Source organism: Rattus norvegicus, chromosome 7 (genome assembly GCF_036323735.1).
Source record: "Rattus norvegicus strain BN/NHsdMcwi chromosome 7, GRCr8, whole genome shotgun sequence".
Lineage (NCBI taxonomy): Eukaryota > Metazoa > Chordata > Mammalia > Rodentia > Muridae > Rattus > Rattus norvegicus.
This window is the reverse complement of record NC_086025.1, coordinates 80,939,536-80,960,502: the sequence shown is the minus strand read 5'-3', so window position 1 is coordinate 80,960,502 and position 20,967 is coordinate 80,939,536. Positions and strand designations below refer to the sequence as shown.

At 37.6% G+C, this 20,967-nt stretch overlaps 1 protein-coding gene and 1 long non-coding RNA gene across 9 annotated transcripts in view; one reads left to right on the top strand and one right to left on the bottom strand.

Moving 5' to 3' along the window:
• The window catches only part of Csmd3 (CUB and Sushi multiple domains 3), a 1,319,129-nt gene that overhangs the window by 995,967 nt on the left and 302,195 nt on the right, over positions 1 to 20,967 (top strand). For all 7 annotated transcript variants that reach the window (XR_010053386.1, XM_063264433.1, XM_063264432.1 and 4 more), the window contains 2 exons: positions 2,423 to 2,561; positions 6,295 to 6,482. Coding sequence is in view for 6 of the 7 variants with exons in the window: in XM_063264433.1 (XP_063120503.1) it covers positions 2,423 to 2,561; positions 6,295 to 6,482 (327 nt within the window). In the remaining variant the exon portion in view is untranslated. The remainder of the gene's footprint in view (positions 1 to 2,422; positions 2,562 to 6,294; positions 6,483 to 20,967) is intronic.
• The window catches only part of LOC120093811 (uncharacterized), a 64,182-nt gene continuing 53,674 nt past the window's right edge, over positions 10,460 to 20,967 (bottom strand). For both annotated transcript variants that reach the window (XR_005487498.2, XR_005487497.2), the window contains one exon: positions 10,460 to 10,633. This is a non-coding gene — a long non-coding RNA (uncharacterized LOC120093811). The remainder of the gene's footprint in view (positions 10,634 to 20,967) is intronic.

Here is a 20,967-nt window from a genome sequence, read left to right as displayed (position 1 = left end):
TGATGTCACCATGTTAAAGGAAATTCATAATTATGAAAAGCAAGGAAAACAATTGGTCCTCTGAGTACTAAGCCTTAAGAGTTTTATCTCATGATTTATACTCACTCACACATTTTTTTTTGCTATGAGAAGTAAATACAACTTACAGTTATAATCTATTGATTCTATATTCTACATTCAATGTAGAGAGAACAACAATAGAATCTGATATAATTACCAATGTTTAGCAATCAAGGAACTAGATTTTATGAAAAATCATAGAGTCGCAGTAAGGTTCTTGAAATTCAAACTCAACTCTTAGAATATTACTCATTTTTACTTAATTATTTTTAAAGCCTCTTCTACAAATACGAAAAATTATATAAGGGAAGCTATGCAAAGACTTCCTTTTCCAACAGAATTTACTGAGCATAGACTTTTCTTTAAAAGGTATTACTGGGTACGTGCAAACTCAGAAAGCAGAGAACAGCGGCATACATTGAAAGAAACCATTGTAACTGGGTGAACACTGTCGGCCTAGTCTTGCATGTATTGTAAGAGCAAGGAAAGAGGAAATTCGCTTTTGCAGAAAAGAATCACCAGAAATAGTAAAAAGAAAGAACACGTAAAAGTCTGGTGTTACTGAATGGCTCAGAGCATGTTGTACTCTGATTCGAGTTTCTTCTCAGAAATACTGGACACTGGCATGACGCTGCAGTTAGGACAAAAGTAAAAGGCCTAAATTTAAAAGGAAAGCTTCATCAAAGGCTGGATTACTATAATTTTACTCAATCTGGTAAAGGATGAACAATTGGTCCATGGAGGAAGTGGGACTTTGTAGTGTCTGGTTTTTTTTGTTTAATCCTACCTAAACAAAAGGCAGGAGTAGGGGGTTATCTATGTCATAAGTGAGTCTAGGCTAAGTTTTATGGAAAAGTATTATTTCTTATAATAATTTCTTTCCTTAAATAAAAACAAGAAAAGACTGTGGATATTAAACATAAGGGAATATTAGAGATCTTTAGGTGAAAACACCGGGAGGATAGAAAAGGCCCTGTGGAACTACACTTCATTTATGAAAAGGAAGACTAAGGGGAAACTATGAAGTAAATAATGGTTCTGGAGTAGAGAGAATGAATGAGGTCAGGCTGAGGGTATGTCCTTTCACAGGAGAACACTTTATTCCTATACTCAGAAGACACTTGAGTGTGGCATATTCTGTCTAGTTACGTACTAGCATGCACCCACATGGTATAAAAAGATGCAAGGAGTGGAATGCAGTGTGTCTACTTCATGGCTGAAAGTACAGATGCATTAAATAGCTAAGAGTTGAAGGCGCAATCTGTACACAAGATTGGTGGTATGAGGAAACACCGAGATGAGCTTTATAAATTATTGAATTCTATTGACTCTTGCCTACCTACAAAGGAAATTCCTTTCCTCCAAACTCGACTTTTGCTATCAAAAGAATCTGTTTACCTTTTGACTGAATTATAAACATTGTCTGAGAAGATGACAGTTTTGAAAGTCAGACAAGAATGCTGATTGTGTAAATGGAACTGTAGGGATATGAGAATCCTTATACCCCACTGTGTACTTCTCCATTCACCTTTAACACCTCCGAGGACACGTGTTACTTTCTGAATACAATCATATTCCTTTGAAGAAAGGCCTCTGAATCTAACTGAAGCTATTTCTTCCTGTCCCCTGAAAAATTACAGGAGGTTGTGTCTACAGCAACAATGGAATCTGTTGTAATTGCCTACTTTTATCAGTAAAGGAACTAGATTTTAGGAAAAATCATAGAGTCACAGTAAGGTTCTTGAAAAGCAGATTCAGGTCTTACATTATCACTTGTTTTACTCAATGATTTTTAAAGCCTCTTCTACAAACATTATGTAAGGGAGGGTATGCAAATATGCTGAGCACTAGAATCCTACTCATTGATTACCATTATGGCTTTTATGAGAAAGGTTATTGCTGTATAAGTCAAGCCTCCCTCATACTGGGTTTGAAGGCATTTATTATTAAAGGTTTTGTTTTATTTTGCTTCCAATTCTTTTAGTAACCTTCAGGTTCCTTTCCTAGTAACCATGGAGAAACCATTTTTTAATCCCTCCCATGTGGTTTTTCAGTTTACATGACAGAAATGATTTTTTTATGCTTTTTTTTAAAGGCTGTGTTGGAAGCCAGTAAAACAAAGTATCAGTGCGTGCATGTGCCTGCGCGCCTCTGTGTAAATATGCTTGTATGTGTTTGGTGTGCTCTGTGTTCAATATTTTAATGGATTCCTTGAGAAACACGCAGCATCCCAGCATCCTGTGCTGTTAAAATGAGTATGTGCAGAGTCTCACATACCCTCAGAAAATGTTTTCACAAATATTGATAGCTAATAGATTTTATTAATCTCTTAAGGTATTTTGTTTGCTTGTTTAAATTAAAGCACCTTGTGGAGGCAATTTAACAGGATCTTCAGGCTTTATCCTTTCGCCAAACTTCCCTCATCCGTACCCACACAGCAGGGACTGTGACTGGACCGTCAGTGTCAATGCGGACTATGTTATCTCCTTGGCTTTTATCAGGTGAGTTCTTAAACCTTTCCATGTATATAACAACATCATTTATGGTTAGTTTTGCTTTGGCATTTTTACTACATAAGTTTTTATTTCTTTTAAAAAATTAATACCAACACTAATACTTTACACTGGATGATTTAAAGTTCTTGTTCAGAAAACAGCACTTCTGCAGGGCGGGGTGAGAATCCTCTCCAGATATCCGGGGTGGGAATGATCCAGAGGTCTATTGAAAAGCAAACTTTGATCCCAATTATTTTTAATTTCTCTCTGTACTTAATACTACCGGTTTAAAAACAAATCAGTACCTTTTCTTATGCCGTAAGGTTAAGCAGTCAGAGATTCATTGTTGTTGGTCTCTGCAACAAAACTCTCTCTTCCTGCCGCGGGGGAGTAGTGCTGATATGGAAGAGTCTAATCGCTTTTCATTCTCTCTCTCTCTCTCTCTCTCTCTCTCTCTCTCTCTCTCTCTCTCTCTCTCTCTCTCTCTTTCTTCTGTTTTATTTGAAATAAAAAAGAGACTTGGTTTCCTTATGGGAAGGCGATATTTTCTCACAAAATATGACGCCTTTGGATTTAAGATTGGGGGATGCAGGAGCTGGGAGTTTAGGCCAGGGACAGAATAGCCAACCAGCATAGACACAACTGTGGATTCAGTCCCAGGTACCTCAAGGAGTGGTGGGAGGGCGCCTTATATGTTTGCACTGTTTAAATTGCCAGAGTCCTTCCAACTGGAAGTTTTCTTCATGTTTACAAGCAATGCAGTAACAAGTAAGTTTATTATAAGTACCAAAGCTATTATTTTTATCTCTAGTACTTTAAAGAGGGTTGGTGTTTGTGTAAAATATGAAGCTCAAACATAAAATATTTTCTAAAAATTGAAGCCACGTTGAAAAACAGGTAATTCAGAATCACAAAAAATCAAAATATGGAATTGCTATTTCTAGAATTCATACTTTCCAATATGAATACTATATTTATAATTCACATCAATTGAATAATTGATATTTGTTGATGGCAAGACAATGAGAATGAGGTCGTTGATTATTTCAGTATATTATTGCAAGGACTTCCTTGGTAAATAAGATTATTACTCCCATTTTTGGCTATTGTAGAAATTGCATTTTAAGACAATAGAAATTATGAATGTTTGATACATGGCTTTGCTTCTTATAAATTAAGTTAACTAATAAATTGGGACTAAAAGGCTATACTGCAGGAAGTATAGGGCAGAAATTTAATTTTCAATTTTGTCATTTGTGATGTGACATTAAGGAGAACTTTGACTTTTAAGAGTTTCAGTATATTCACTAGCAAAATAAAAACTGCAGGATTGGTATGGCCAAATTTTATAAAAATATCACATCTCATAAGCATACCATTCTCTCAGTGTTTGCATGAAAGGAATCATTGCAGATAAGAACTTAAATTTTCCCAAAGAATTTTTTTCACTATCATCTTCAGTGTTTTACATATTCACATAAGGCAAAGGGAGACATTCAATGAAATATCTGGTATCCACCTTTGAAAATGCCATTTCCAGTGTTCCAAACACGAGAACCCATCACTGTATCCTTTCAAAGCACTTGTTTATGAAGAGCCTCTAACAGTGAGATAGACAAGGAGTTGGTAAAAGTCAAATTTTCTCGATGAAAGTGGAAATTCAGAATGCTGTAGTCCACAAAGGTCAGTGACATCTGCTATTAAATATCACTAGTTACCAAAATTGAGGCCTCTGATCCATTGACAGGATTTAGGACTAACTAGTTGAATTTAGTTGAATAAAGTATTGTTTGGTATGTTTTGATTTATTTTGTTTAATTCTTTAATGCCTTTTAGATGTGAGAAATTTACTAATCCATCCACTTTTCTCCCTGACATTTTATGTACAAATAAACTGACTGGAAACCATTAAGAGTAAAAGAGTCACAGAAACTTGACGTTTTTAATATTGTTTCTTTGAAATAAGTAAATACAAATATGAAGTTACAGCAGATTTCTGATTTATGATTTCATGATTTCTTAATTACTAACCATATGTAAGTGGTACTAACGATATATAAATGGATAATCTAGCTCCCAATTAAATGTAAACCATGATTATTCTGAGATAATACTCACACTTTTTTAAGGTAAAAGTTTATTATGCAAGATATTTTAATACCTATAATGTGAATTTGAATCATCTACAGTGTAAAAGTCATTGTACCACCATCTAAATTTGAAAGTCTATAAATATTATTTCCTTTGAATTATTCTAATAGAAAAATATTCATATATTTTCATCAACAGATATCTAATACAGAATACAGTATTTTGCTGAGTAACTTAAAAACAATATTCATCCGTATTTTTTATTTATTCTGATACCTGATGTATTTCAAAGTGCTGTGTTTTCATGACTAGCAATGAAAGGAGTTAACACTTCTATCATATAAAAATACATTGGAAATTAAAAGCATATATGTATTTCACTTTACTAATGTAAAAAATCTTTCAAAATAATATGTAAGTTGGAAAATGAAGAAATAAAGCCCAAATATACAGCTTATTCCCAAGGCCGTGCCACTTCCCCAACTATCCATTTATCTGGCTTTCCTCTTATGTATGCTGTTAACGTGAGTCTTCTAAATATCAAGAAGACTCTCTCTTTCCTGTGGCTTATTGGCTAGTCATGTCCTGTGAGTGTTTTGTTTGTTTTTTCAGATAAATTTCTTTTCTTTTTTCTTCCTTTTTTATTTGATTTGTAGACCATTTTATTTAAATATATGAACAACCAATGGGCCGCCTGCAATCCGGGTGAACCCTCCACATCTTCCTTGTGCAGTAAAGGAAGACGTTTGGCCTTTGGCAGACTTCTCTGGTTCAGAGAGATACAGAGAAATGTATGTAGGTAGAGAGCAGGTGAAATTCCCCACCCCAACCTGGTTCCCCAAACAAAAGTAACCATTGACCCGTGAGAACACTCAAAGACCATCCTCCCCGGTTTCACACAATATCAATTGTAGGAACAGTCGTGCACAGCAAAGTGTATGCATTTCACAACACAGAAAACCCTTCTTTCAGAGGGCAGACAAGTTACTGGAGATTACAACGCCCAAGTCTGCTGCTCTCGTGATGAGCAACTTACTGGTAAACACACGTCCCAGTGTTGTAAGCAGACACACACATTGAGCACATTTTGCTCTAATTCCAGCTATTTGCAAAGCCTACACAGTGTCTGTCCCTGCCTGTTAACTTACTCATTCTTGACAGATCTGCTTTACTGATTGTACTTTTTAAAAACTAGCAAAGGCATAGGACACAGATTAGCTTGACCGGCACCACTGGGGTATAAGTGTTCTCTATGCCTTACTTGCTACCGTCTCCTCCTTTGGAGATGATTCCCCGTAATGTAATGGTGATCGGGGAATCTGGTGCCCAGGACATAAATACATTTCAGTGGTGGACAGGTGCGGCAAACTTCCATCTCACTGGAGAGAGCTTTTGGGGACTCCAGAGTCTTGGTGGGGTATCCACTGAAGACCTGGGCTTTTCTGGGCTTTCTTGGCCCCTCAATTCACGTTTACAAACGGTTTCTGATATGGAACCACAGGGTTCCTCTTTAATGGTAGAGTTAATGTGTAGGAGTTTTGTTTTGACTGTTGTACCAGATTTATTTGCCAAGATTTATTGTTCTTTGGCTCTATATCTGCTTTGGTAAACACCCTTTTAGTAACACCCACCCCTCCTTCTCTTTTAGTTTTAGCATAGAACCAAACTATGACTTCCTCTATATATACGATGGCCCAGACAGTAATAGTCCATTGATTGGAAGTTTTCAAGACAGCAAGTTACCAGAAAGAATAGAGAGCAGTTCAAACACCATGCACTTGGCTTTTCGGAGCGACGGATCTGTCAGTTACACTGGATTTCATTTAGAGTATAAAGGTGAGTGTGTACATTCAGTCTTAGCATCCTGATTAAACTGGAATGATGTTTACAGGTTAATAATTTTGCACTGGGTGTTGTTAGCTTTAGTTGTATGTGCTGTGTAGAGCTTAATCTCACAAAAGAGCTCTCATGTGGTTTCCCATCAGCGAGCAGGAAATTAGCATTTCTCTAATTACTGTCTCAAAGACATGTAAGTAGCAAACGGATTACTAATTAGTATATTGTGATAGCAGGCTAAGGCCACAAAATATTGAAAGATAAAAGCTACGTTATTGGGGGAACTTAGGTTTAATTAAAGTACCTTGTTTCAGAGATGTCTTTCAGCCAAAGAGAACAAATAGAATTCTATTTTAAAACTTCTAAATATTTTAAATATGTTGATATTATATAAGAGAGTTAGCAAAATGTGATAGCAATGCCTCTGAAAAATAATTTTTATACTTGCTTTAGAATGTCCATGGATATTTTATAAATTTTGTCTTCTGAATCATAGACTATTTTGTAACTTAATGATTAATTAGATCTAGTTTTAAGCTCACATTAATACATAAAAGACAAATTGTGTTAATTTTTTATTATGATGTGGTATTTTAATATAAATATATATGATGTAGTATTTAAATGTGTATCTTCATGTACTTTATTTTTGCAGATTGTTGTATGTGTGTGCATGTTCTTAAGTATGTGTGCAGCAGTACATGCCCCTATGTGATTGGGCACTGAAACCAGAGGAGAGTATACTGTTTGCTGCTCTATTGTTTTCTAACTTATTCTCATGTGATAGGATCTATCTCTGAATCTGGAACTCCCAAGTTTGGCTAGACTAATTTCTAGCCATCCTCAATAACCTACCTACATTTACTATTGGGGTTATAAGTTGCCTTGTGCCTTTTTGCCAATGTCTTAAGAATGCATACTAGGTCCCTGTATTTCCATGAAAAGTGTTCTTACTCACTGAGCCAGCAATCTGTATCCAACATTAATTTTAATAATGAAATTATGCAAAAGAAAGTAATTTTAAAGCATCCACCCAGTAAATACAGTTGATATAATAGCATATTTCTTTATAAAATTAATCCTTTATTATTGTTTTTAAAATTCAAATATCACATTTTTAATGTAAATTCTTTTATTATTTGGTATCAGACCTGAGGTTCTTCCATTTACAACTCATGATAGAAACTCCTACAAATTCTTTTGGATCTATAAGTATGGAAAGGAAATATTCACAGGTCAGCAAGTAAAAACTTATTTATTATCATTTGGGGATGCATGCAAAGATGCCAAGGCCAGTGATAAATCCTAAACATAAACATAGATAAAATGTGATTTCAGTTGAAACCTTGAGCCTTCTCTGTGGCATCCGTTCCACAGGGCTAGGTAATAAATGACCTGTCCATAGTAGTGAACCAGCTACTTGCACAGGCAATGAGGATTTGGGGTTAGAGCTTCTTATTAGAGTTTTCTGCAAGTGTTAGTTGATCTGACCCTGAAGGTGGCAGGATTTTTTTCAGAAGTTGGCTAAAACTATAGTTGTGACTTGATAGTTATTGGTGTTTCTAAGAATTGGTCTTCAGTATCATATGATACTGAAAGGATGGTCTCCTTACTCTCTGATAGGACTCTGCTCAACAGCTCGGGGGAAATTATAATCAACACTAGGGATAGCTGCCAGACATCCTTGCTTTGTAATTTTTTTGAGAATATATAACTTCTTCATTCCTCCAAACCGTCTCATGTCTTATGACCTCCTGTTCTTTAAGATTCACGGCTTCCCCCAGTGAACGTGATTGTTGGGGGGACAGCGAAAATGAGGGGAGAATGGGGAGGGGAACACCCATAAAGAAGGGGAGGGGGAGGGATTAGGGGGATGTTTGCCCGGAAACCGGGAAAGGGAATAACACTCGAAATGTAAATAAGAAATACTCAAGTTAATAAAAAAAAAAATTCACGGCTTCCCTTTCAGTCTCGTGATTTTAAACCTTATGTCTTCCCAAACCTGGTACCATTGCTTAACTTTTCCTTTTTGGAATACTTATACATACTTTGATACTTTCTAATTGTGGTGAGCTGAATAAAAATCATCCTATAAACTCATCTATTTGAATACTTGTCAGAAGGATTAGGATGTGTAGCCTTCTTGGACTAGGCATAGATTTCATTAAGGGTAAGCTTTGAGATTTTAAACATCCATTTTAAGTCTAGACCCTCTTCCCCTTTCTTGGCCCAATGACCAGGATGCAGCTCTCAGCTACTACTCAAGCAACATGAGTATTGCCATACTACTATCATGCTTCCTGACATGATTTTAACAGATTAAACTGTCAACAAGCACCCATTTAAATATTTTCCTTAATAAGACCTGAGTTGGCCATGCTGTCTCCTCATGGCAATAGAACAGGAACTAAGGCATTTATTACACAATCTATACTTCATCTGATTTCCATACAATCATTTTATTTTCATCATTTATATATTGCGGATTTTCTTCATTCTTTTAAGAGTTCAACAATATTAGAAACATACACACATACACGATTTATTTATTTATTTATTTTAATTTATTTATTAATATAACTGTATTTTAGTTAATTTCTGTTTAATTTCTGATAAATAAGTTATTCTAGTTTTTACTACTGCAAAGGAATGATAAAAGGAAAAACACCCTTTTATGAGTCCATGTGACTATATATGTAAGAATATTATTGAGACATTTGTGTTTGTGATAGCAGGACTATTAAGTCAAAGAGTATAAAATACTTCAAATTAATTGCATGTTGCCAGGTTTTAAAAAATAAATCGAAGGAACTACAAGACAGCTAACAAAGTACAAAACTGATGTGCAATTTTGGTTTTGTTTCTAGAAGCACTGGCATTTCCTTCATAAAGATTAGGATTCTGAGTGTTAGGAATGGACATGAAAGACTCTACAAAGATGTTGGGTGTCACAAGGGAAACCTAACTTAAAATGGTTTTTAAAGCTAATTGAAGAAGGGTCCCTAAATTAAAGTAAATTGAAGAAATCCACAAATCTTCTGGCTAAGAACTTAGAAGTTGCCAATGACTGTTGGAAAAGACAGATAAAAGAGGGCTAAAAAGCACAACTGGATGCCCTTGAGAAAGGGCTATTTTCAGAGTGCCTGGATGGACAGCAAAGAAATCAAACCAACCACTTAAATAAAAATTTATTGACAATAAATAATTTTATACATTAAAAAAGAACCCTTAACACACACACAAAAAAATAAATCATTGCGAGGCTTTTCCCATTCACACTAAACTTCAGTGGGTTAGAATTTGAAAAACTTAAGAGATTTGAATAATTAATAACATTGTTAAACCTCATTGTTATTAATTCTTTGACAATTTATTAATTTTGCCCAAGAAGTATTAAGTTGAACCTATCTATTTTGCACACTGACAGCTTCTTGTTAGATTTGTGCATTGCTACAATCACAAACTTTTAAATTTATTTTATTTATAGAAAATGTTTTATGTCATGGGAGTCCATATGGTATATATGTCATTTATGTTACAATTAATATTTGAATTCCACTTATGGTTAAAATGAGCATTGTATTTTATCTCTGTATTCCTATGTTGGACAAGTATCTAAAAATTTGTATTATATTTAAATATCACTTTCCTTTATCATTTATCCCTTTTATGTCTTGTTTAAAAGTACCCTTCTCAAATTTGCAGTTTCATACACATATCTTCTTGTAATTATTCTAATGTTTAGAAATGTGCTTTCCACTTTCCAGTCATTAACTTATTTGTTATTTTCTGTAAGCCAGTACTCTAATTTCACGTTTACTATGTAATTAATCAAGTGCTTTAGCACCACTTCCTACCAGACAACACCATTGCCATCAACTCTCCCATCCCTGTGTTATTTTTCAGCTTTCTAGTCTGTTCCATTGACTTCTTTGTCTCTAGACAGAAAGAGTTTCAGAGCAATAAGACAACCAGGATAAAAATGTACTATCTGTATGTCAGATTGTTTTTTTTTAAATTGGTATGTCAAAATATCAACAGATTTGCTTTAAAGAAGAAAAGTTTTACATTAATCATGGCTTCAGAGTTTTCCAGTCCTAGGCAGGATCGGAGCCTTTGCTGCAGACATTGAGTTGCTCACCTCACAGTAGCTTGGAAAGAAAAAGAAACAAGGGAATTTAGTGTGAGACACAGTTACAGTCTCTCAGGGCATGGAACTCTCTTTCCCTGCTTTTCCTCCTTTGCCCCACTTCCTAAAATTTCAACAATATCTCCCTCAATTGGTAACTAAGCCCAAGGTAATGAGCTTAACAACAATTCAGTTAAGTTTTTTTTTATTAAGCCCTTAATGCCTGTCACAACATTTTGAACCTTGAATTCAATTTTAGAATTAAGCTTCTTCTACACATTGCATTTGATTGCCACCATGTTGAACTAATAAATCATTTGGGAATAAATTGATGTATGACATTTAATCTTCTCATCTATTAATACAACCAGTCTCTCAATTTACTCGTGTTTGCATTCATGTCTTTCAGTAATGGTTTATAATTTTCTCTATAAGTTCTTTCTCACTTTAATTAAAATGTCATAGATTTAACAGGTAATAAGCAATGTCTTTATTATTAGATTTTTCTCAATCTTCTTAAGAATGAAGGCATGCTGACAGTTAAAATTTCTTCAGATATTCCAGTTGTTCTTAAACCTTCTATTGTTATAAAATTTTTGTAGTATTTTGGTCTGTCCACAGAAACAGAAGTGCTTCTGTTTCTTTCTGTTCTATTTCCATTTCATTTCTATTGCTTTGCTTAGTTAATTGTCTGCTTTGGAACCTCAGTAACATGTTAAATGCCAGCAGTTATCAATATCAATCTTGTATCCTAGATGATAATTTCAAATGAACCAAATTCAAACCTGAAGGTATGATAGTTACTCTTGATTGGTAACCATGCTAATAAAGACATACTTTTATAAAAAGATCTTGCCATATTCAGACTAATTTTTTTAAAGAAATGTGCATTAAAATCATTTCCTCCCATGAATAACATTTTAGGAAAAAGCAGTTTAAGTATATTGCCTAAAGTCATATGACTGATCAAAAATGTGATCCCACTTCTTCTCAATAGTCCTGTCTCTTATCCATTGAGTAGTGTTACCTGGAGCTATTATTTGAAAAGTATAAATCCATCCTTCTTATATTCTGGCTAAAGACTTTCACATATACTAAATGAAAGGACTCTTAAGAGACAAAATGCTGTCCATTTTATTCACACCCCCATATTTATTGTCTAGAGTAGTCCCTACACAAAGGAGCTATGCAAAGATTCCTTTGTCACTTGCTCAATTTTGAGCATCATAAAAGGATTTTTATTTAGTTATTGGTTTGTTTACATGTATAATAATTAGGGTTACATTATAGTAACTTTCTTGACATGTAAGCAACCTTAGAAAGTAGTTGCTCCTCTATGTTGTTCAGAGGAATTTAATTTTTGAATATATATATATATATATTTGAATATATATGTAGTGTGTATATATATTCAAATATATATAGTGTTTGTATGTATACACACACACACAAGGTCAAAAGCTTATGCATACATCTGCAAAGAAGGAAAGGAGGAAGGGTAGGAAAGATGAGAAAATTGAATAAGGAAGAGGTGACATTAATTTATACCTAGATCTAGCTTCTACTGTGAGTTCTTATTTAGGATACATTGCCCAAAATTCACAGAATGAAAAATAGATGAATGGTATCTCATAGAAATGCTCAGGGTGCTCTGTATCCAAATCCCGTTGGGGAGAGAGCTGGACCCTCAGAAGTGCAGACAATCCTGAGAGTTCAGGGGAGACTACCACTTCTGCTCACATTCCTGGCCCAAGAGGAACCTGCCTAGTGCCCTCTGGATACAGGAACCTAGGAGCATTCACCAGCAAGAACCTTCTTGTTTCTGTCTGCTCCCAGAACTGAACCAGTTCCACAGCTCTCTGTACCCAAGTCCCATGGAGAAGAGAGCTGGACTCTCAGAAGTGCGAACAATCTTGAGAGCTCAGAGGATACAACTACCTCTGCTCACATTCCTGACCCAAGAGGAACCCTTCTAGGGCCCTCTGTATCCTCTGGGCACAGGAACCTAGGTGCAGTCAGGGGCAGGACACTCACTTTTCTCCCTGCACCCAGAGCTGCAAGCCAATTACCAGGAGCATCTACACACCTGAGAGCAGAGGTAAGACCAATTCTTCTGTACCAAACAACCCGCCTGGAGGCTTCAGGTCACACAAACCCAGAACAGCTCTCTGTTCCCAGATATGGCTGAAAGAAAACAGGTTGACAGGAGTGCTAGCTAATACACAGGCCTATAGGAGGGTCAAGCCACTTCCAGAGACAGCAAGACAAGCTAACACCAAAGACGGCCTGATGGCGAGAGGCAAGCACAGGAACCTAAGTAACAGAAACCAAGACTACTAGACAACATCAGAGGCCAGTTCTAGCACCAAAGCAAATACTGGAAATCCAAACACATCTGAGAAGCAAGATTTGGATTTAAAATCACATCTCATGCTGATGACAGAAGACTTTATGAAGAATAAAAATAATTCCCTTAAAGATGTACAGGATACTGGTTGCTGCCGCTGCAGAGAGCCCGTGGGCAGCACCCCACGAGCGAACTTGAGCCTCGGGACCACAGGTAAGACCAACTTTTCTGCTGCAAGAAAGCTGCCTGGTGAGCTTGGGATACACGGAAGCAGAATTCCTCTAGGACCGGGCACGTTCTGTGTTTACCGGAAGTCCCACACCCGCGGATCCCGGCCCGCAGCAGCTCTCTGCTCCCAGACCCCGTGAGAGAGAGAGACCCAACCGCCTGGTCAGGTGGGCACTCCTGAGGCTGCAGAGCGGAAGAGACCACCAACACTGCTCACCCCTGCCCACATCCCTGGCCCAAGAGGAAACTGTATAAGGCCTCTGGGCTCCCGTGGGGGAGGGCCCAGGAGCGGGAGGACCCCTGCCTGAGACACCGCGGGAACCTGAAGGAAACAGACCAGATAAACAGTTCTCTGCACCCAAATCCCGTGGGAGGGAGAGCTAAGCCTTCAGAGAGGCAGACAAGCCTGGGAAACCAGAAGAGACTGCTCTCTGCACACACATCTCGGAGGCCAGAGGAAAAAGCCAAAGACCATCTGGAACCCTGGTGCACTGAAGCTCCCGGAAGGGGCGGCACAGGTCTTCCTGGTTGCTGCCACTGCAGAGAGCGCGTGGGCAGCACCCCACGAGCAAACTTAGGCCTCGGGACCACAGGTAAGACCAAATTTTCTGCTGCAAGAAAGCTGCCTGGTGAACTCAAGACACAGGCCCACAGGAACAGCTGAAGACCTGTAGAGAGGAAAAACTACACGCCCGAAAGCAGAACACTCTGTCCCCATAACTGACTGGAAGAGAGGAAAACAGGTCTACAGCACTCCTGACACACAGGCTTATAGGACAGTCTAGCCACTGTCAGAAATAGCAGAACAAAGTAACACTAGAGATAATCTGATGGCGAGAGGCAAGCGCAGGAACCCAAGCAACAGAAACCAAGACTACATGGCACCATCGGAGCCCAATTCTCCCACCAAAACAAACATGGAATATCCAAACACACCAGAAAAGCAAGATCTAGTTTCAAAATCATTTTTGATCATGATGCTGGAGGACTTCAAGAAAGACATGAAGAACTCCCTTAGAGAACAAGTAGAAGCCTACAGAGAGGAATCGCAAAAATGCCTGAAAGAATTCCAGGAAAACATAAATAAACAAGTAGAAGCCCATAGAGAGGAGACACAAAAATCCCTGAAAGAATTCCAGGAAAACACAATCAAACAGTTGAAGGAATTAAAAATGGAAATAGAAGCAATGAAGAAAGAACACATGGAAACAACCCTGGATATAGAAAACCAAAAGAAGAGACAAGGAGCTGTAGATACAAGCTTCACCAACAGAATACAAGAGATGGAAAAGAGAATGCCAGGAGCAGAAGATTCCATAGAAATCGTTGACTCAACTGTCAAAGATAATGTAGAGCGGAAAAAGCTACTGGTCCAAAACATACAGGAAATCCAGGACTCAATGAGAAGATCAAACCTAAGGATAATAGGTATAGAAGAGAGTGAAAACTCCCAGCTCAAAGGACCAGTAAATATCTTCAACAAAATCATAGAAGAAAACTTCCCTAACCTAAAAAAAGAGATACCCATAGACATAAAAGAAGCCTACAGAACTCCAAATAGATTGGACCAGAAAAGAAATACCTCCCGTCACATAATTGTCAAAACACCAAATGCACAAAATAAAGAAAGAATATTAAAAGCAGTAAGGGAAAAAGGTCAAGTAACATATAAAGGCAGACCTATCAGAATCACACCAGACTTCTCGCCAGAAACTATGAAGGCCAGAAGATCCTGAACTGATGTCATACAGACCCTAAGAGAACACAAATGCCAGCCCAGGTTACTGTATCCAGCAAAACTCTCAATTAACATTGATGGAGAAACCAAGATATTCCATGACAAAACCAAATATACACAATATCTTTCTACAAATCCAGCACTACAAAGGATAATAAATGGTAAAGCCCAACATAAGGAGGCAAGCTATACCCTAGAAGAAGCAAGAAACTAATCGTCTTGGCAACAAAACAAAGAGAATGAAAGCACACAAACATAACCTCACTTCCAAATATGAATATAACGGGAAGCAATAATCACTATTCCTTAACATCTCTCAATATCAATGGCCTCAACTCCCCAATAAAAAGACATAGATTAACAAACTGGATACGCAACGAGGACCCTGCATTCTGCTGCCTACAGGAAACACACCTCAGAGACAAAGACAGACACTACCTCAGAGTGAAAGACTGGAAAACAACTTTCCAAGCAAATGGTCAGAAGAAGCAAGCTGGAGTAGCCATTCTAATACCAAATAAAATCAATTTTCAACTAAAAGTCATCAAAAAAGATAAGGAAGGACACTTCATATTCATCAAAGGAAAAATCCACCAAGATGAAGTCTCAATCCTAAATATTTATGCCCCAAATACAAGGGCACCTACATATGTAAAAGAAACCTTACTAAAGCTCAAAACACACATTGCACCTCACACAATAATAGTGGGAGATTTCAACACCCCACTCTCATCACTGGACAGATCATGGAAACAGAAATTAAACAGAGATGTAGACAGACTAAGAGAAGTCATGAGCCAAATGGACTTAACGGATATTTATAGAACATTCTATCCTAAAGCAAAAGGATATACCTTCTTCTCAGCTCCTCATGGTACTTTCTCCAAAATTGACCATATAATTGGTCAAAAACGGGCCTCAACAGGTACAGAAGATAGAAATAATCTCATGTGTGCTATCGGACCACCACGGCCTAAAACTGGTCTTCAATAACAATAAGGGAAGAGTGCCCACATATACGTGGAAATTGAACAATGCTCTACTCAATGATAACCTGGTCAAGGAAGAAATAAAGAAAGAAATTAAAAACTTTTTAGAATTTAATGAAAATGAAGGTACAACATACCCAAACTTGTGGGACACAATGAAAGCTGTGCTAAGAGGAAAACTCATAGCGCTGAGTGCCTGCAGAAAGAAACAGGAAAGAGCATATGTCAGCAGCTTGACAGCACACCTAAAAGCTCTAGAACAAAAAGAAGCAAATACACCCAGGAGGAGTAGAAGGCAGGAAATAATCAAACTCAGAGCTGAAATCAACCAAGTAGAAACAAAAAGGACCATAGAAAGAATCAACAGAACCAAAAGTTGGTTCTTTGAGTAAATCAACAAGATAGATAAACCCTTAGCCAGACTAACGAGAGGACACAGAGAGTGTGTCCAAATTAACAAAATCAGAAATGAAAAGGGAGAGATAACTACAGAATCAGAGGAAATTAAAAAAAATCATCAGATCTTACTATAAAAGCCTATATTCAACAAAACTTGAAAATCTTCAGGAAATGGACAATTTCCTAGACAGATACCAGGTATCGAAGTTAAATCAGGAACAGATAAACCAGTTAAACAACCCCATAACTCCTAAGGAAATAGAAGCAGTCATTAAAGGTCTCCCAACCAAAAAGAGCCCAGGTCCAGACGGGTTTAGTGCAGAATTCTATCAAACCTTCATAGAAGACCTCATACCAATATTATCCAAACTATTCCACAAAATTGAAACATATGGAGCCCTACCGAATTCCTTCTACTAAGCCACAATTACTCTTATACCTAAACCACACAAAGACCCAACAAAGAAAGAGAACTTCAGACCAATTTCCCTTATGAATATCGACGCAAAAATACTCAATAAAATTCTGGCAAACCGAATTCAAGAGCACATCAAAACAATCATCTACCATGATCAAGTAGGCTTCATCCCAGGCATGCAGGGATGGTTTAATATACGGAAAACCATCAACGTGATCCATTATATAAACAAACTAAAAGAACAAAACCACATGATCATTTCATTAGATGCTGAGAAAGCATTTGACAAAATTCAACACCCCTTCATGATAAAAGTCCTGGAAAGAATAGGAATTCAAGGCCCATACCTAAACATAGTAAAAGCCATATACAGCAAACCAGTTGCTAACATTAAACTAAATGGAGAGAAACTTGAAGCAATCCCACTAAAATCAGGGACTAGACAAGGCTGCCCACTCTCTTCCTACTTATTCAATATAGTTCTGAATTTCTAGCCAGAGCAATCAGACAACAAAAGGAGATCAAGGGGATACAGATCGGAAAAGAAGAGGTCAAAATATCACTATTGCAGACAACATGATAGTATATTTAAGTGATCCCAAAAGTTCCACCAGAGAACTACTAAAGCTGATAAACAACTTCAGCAAAGTGGCTGGGTATAAAATTAACTCAAATAAATCAGTTGCCTTCCGCTATACAAAAGAGAAACAAGCCAAGAAAGAAATTAGGGAAACGACACCCTTCATAATAGACTCAAATAATATAAAGTACCTCGGTGTGACTTTAACCAAGCAAGTAAAAGATCTGTACAATAAGAACTTCAAGACACTGAGGAAAGAAATTGAAGAAGACCTCAGAAGACGGAAAGATCTCCCATGCTCATGGATTGGCAGGATTAATATAGTAAAAATGGCCATTTTACCAAAAGCAATCTACAGATTCAATGCAATCCCCATCAAAATACCAATCCAATTCTTCAAAGAGTTAGACAGAACAATTTGCAAATTCATCTGGAATAACAAAAAACCCAGGATAGCTAAAGCTATCCTCAACATTAAAAGGACTTCAGGGGGAATCACTATCCCTGAACTCAAGCAGTATTACAGAGCAATAGTGATAAAAACTGCATGGTATTGGTACAGAGACAGACAGATAGACCAATGGAATAGAATTGAAGACCCAGAAATGAACGCACACACCTATGGTCACTTGATTTTTGACCAAGGAGCCAAAACCATCCAATGGAAAAAAGATAGCATTTTCAGCAAATGGTGCTGGTTCTACTGGAGGGCAACATGTAGAAGAATGCAGATCGATCCATCCTTATCACCCTGTACAAAGCTTAAGTCCAAGCGGATCAAGGACCTACACATCAAACCAGACACACTCAAACTAATAGAAGAAAAACTAGGGAAGCATCTGGAACACATGGGCACTGGAAAAAATTTCCTGAACAAAACACCAATGGCTTATGCTCTAAGATCAAGAATCGACAAATGGGATCTCATAAAACTGCAAAGCTTCTGTAAGGCAAAGGACACTGTGATTAGGACAAAACGGCAACCAACAGATTGGGAAAAGATCTTTACCAATCCTACAACAGATAGAGGTCTTATATCCAAAATATACAAAGAACTCAAGAAGTTAGACCGCAGGGAAACAAATAACCCTATTAAAAAATGGGGTTCAGAGCTAAACAAAGAATTCACAGCTGAGGAATGCCGAATGGCTGAGAAACACCTAAAGAAATGTTCAACATCTTTAGTCATAAGGGAAATGCAAATCAAAACAACCCTGAGATTTCACCTCACACCAGTGAGAAGGGCTAAGATCAAAAACTCAGGTGACAGCAGATGCTGGCGAGGATGTGGAGAAAGAGGAACACTCCTCCATTGTTGGTGGGATTGCAGACTGGTAAAACCATTCTGGAAATCAGTCTGGAGGTTCCTCAGAAAATTGGACATTGAACTGCCTGAGGATCCAGCTATACCTCTCTTGGGCATATACCCAAAAGATGCCTCAACATATAAAAGAGACACGTGCTCCACTATGTTCATTGCAGCCTTATTTATTATAGCCAGAAACTGGAAAGAACCCAGATCCCCTTCAACAGAGGAATGGATACAGAAAATGTGGTACCTCTACACAATGGAATATTACTCAGCTATCAAAAACAACGAGTTTATGAAATTCGTAGGCAAATGGTTGGAACTGGAAAATATCATCCTGAGTGAGCTAACCCAATCACAGAAAGACATACATGGTATGCACTCATTGATAAGTGGCTATTAGCCCAAATGCTTGAATTACCCTAGATCCCTAGAACAAACAAAACTCAAGAAGGATGATCAAAATGTGAATGCTTCACTCCTTCTTTAAATGAAGAAAAAGAATACCCTTGGCAGGGAAGGGAGAGGCAAAGATTAAAACAGAGACTGAAGGAACACTCATTCAGAGCCTGCCCCACATGAGTCCCATACATATACAGCCACCCAATTAGACAAGATGGATGAAGCAAAGAAGTGCAGACCGACAGGAGCCAGATGTAGATCGCTCCTGAGAGACACAGCCAGAATACAGCAAATACAGAGGCGAATGCCAGCAGCAAACCACTGAACTGAGAATAGGTCCCCCGTTGAAGGAATCAGAGAAAGAACTGGAAGAGCTTGAAGGGGCTCGAGACCCCATATGAACAACAATGCCAAGCAACCAGAGCTTCCAGGGACTAAGCCACTAACTAAAGACTATACATGGACTGACCCTGGACTCTGACCTCATAGGTAGCAATGAATATCCTAGTAAGAGCACCAGTGGAAGGGGAAGCCCTGGGTCCTGCTAAGACTGAACCCCCAGTGAACTAGACTGGTGGGTGGAGGGCGGCAATGCGGGGAGGGTTGGGAGGGGAACACCCATAAGGAAGGGGAGGGGGGAGGGGGATGTTTGTCCGGAAACGGGAAAGGGAATAACACTTGAAATGTATATAAGAAATACTCAAGTTAATAAAAAAAAAAAAGATGTACAGGATAACACAGGGTAAACAAGTAGAAGTCCTTATAAAGGAAACACAAAATCTCTTAAAGAATTACAACCAAATGGGTGATGGAATTGAACAAAATGATCCAAAATTGAAAAATGGGAAAAGAAACAATAAAGAAATCACAAAGGGAGACGACCCTAGAGATAGAAAACCTTGGAAAGAATTCAAGAGTCATAGATGCAAGCATCCCCAACAGAATACAAGAGATAGAAGAGAGAATCCCAGAGGCAGGAGATACCATAGAAAACATTGGTGCAACTGTCAAAGATAATGTAAAGTAAAAAATGTTCCTAACCCCAAACATCCAGGAAATCTAGGACACAAACCTGAAGATAATAGGTATAGAAGAGAACAAAGACTCCCAACATAAAGGACCTGTAAATATCTTCAACAAAATTATAGAAGAAAACTTCCCTAATCTAAAGAATAGGAACTATTCTACAGAACTCCAAATAGATTGGACCAGAAAAGAAATTCCTCCCAATATATAATAGTCAAAACACCAAATGCACAAAACGAAAAAAGAATATTAAAAGTGATAAGGGAAAAAGGTCAAGTAACAAATAAAGGCAGACCTATCAGAATTGCACCAAACTTCTTACAAGAGTCTATGAAAGTCAGAAGATTCTGGGCCGATGTCATACAGACCCAAAGAGACCACAGATGCCAACCTGGGCTACTATATCTACTAAAACTCTCAATTAACGTAAGTGGAGAAACCAAATCTTCCATGACAAAATGAAATTTATACAGTATCTTTCCACAAATCCAGCCGTAAAAAGAATAATAAATGGAAAATCCAACACAAGGAGGGAAACTACACCCTAGGAAAAGCAAGAAAGAAATCTCCTTGCATCGAAAATAAAGAAGAAAGCCACAAAAATGTAATTCCGGGGTTGGGGATTTAGCTCAGTGGTAGAGCGCTTGCCTAGGAAGTGCAAGGCCCTGGGTTCGGTCCCCAGTTCCGAAAAAAAAAAAAAGAACCAAAAAAAAATGTAATTCCACCTCTAACAACAAAAATGACAGAAAACACCAATCACTATTCCTTAATATCTCTTAACATCAACGGACTCAATTCCCCAATAAACAGACATAGACTAACAGACTGGATACATAAAGAGGACCCAGCATTTTGCTGCATACAGGAAATACATCTCAGTGACAAAGACAGACACTATCTCAGAGTAAAAGGCTGGAAAA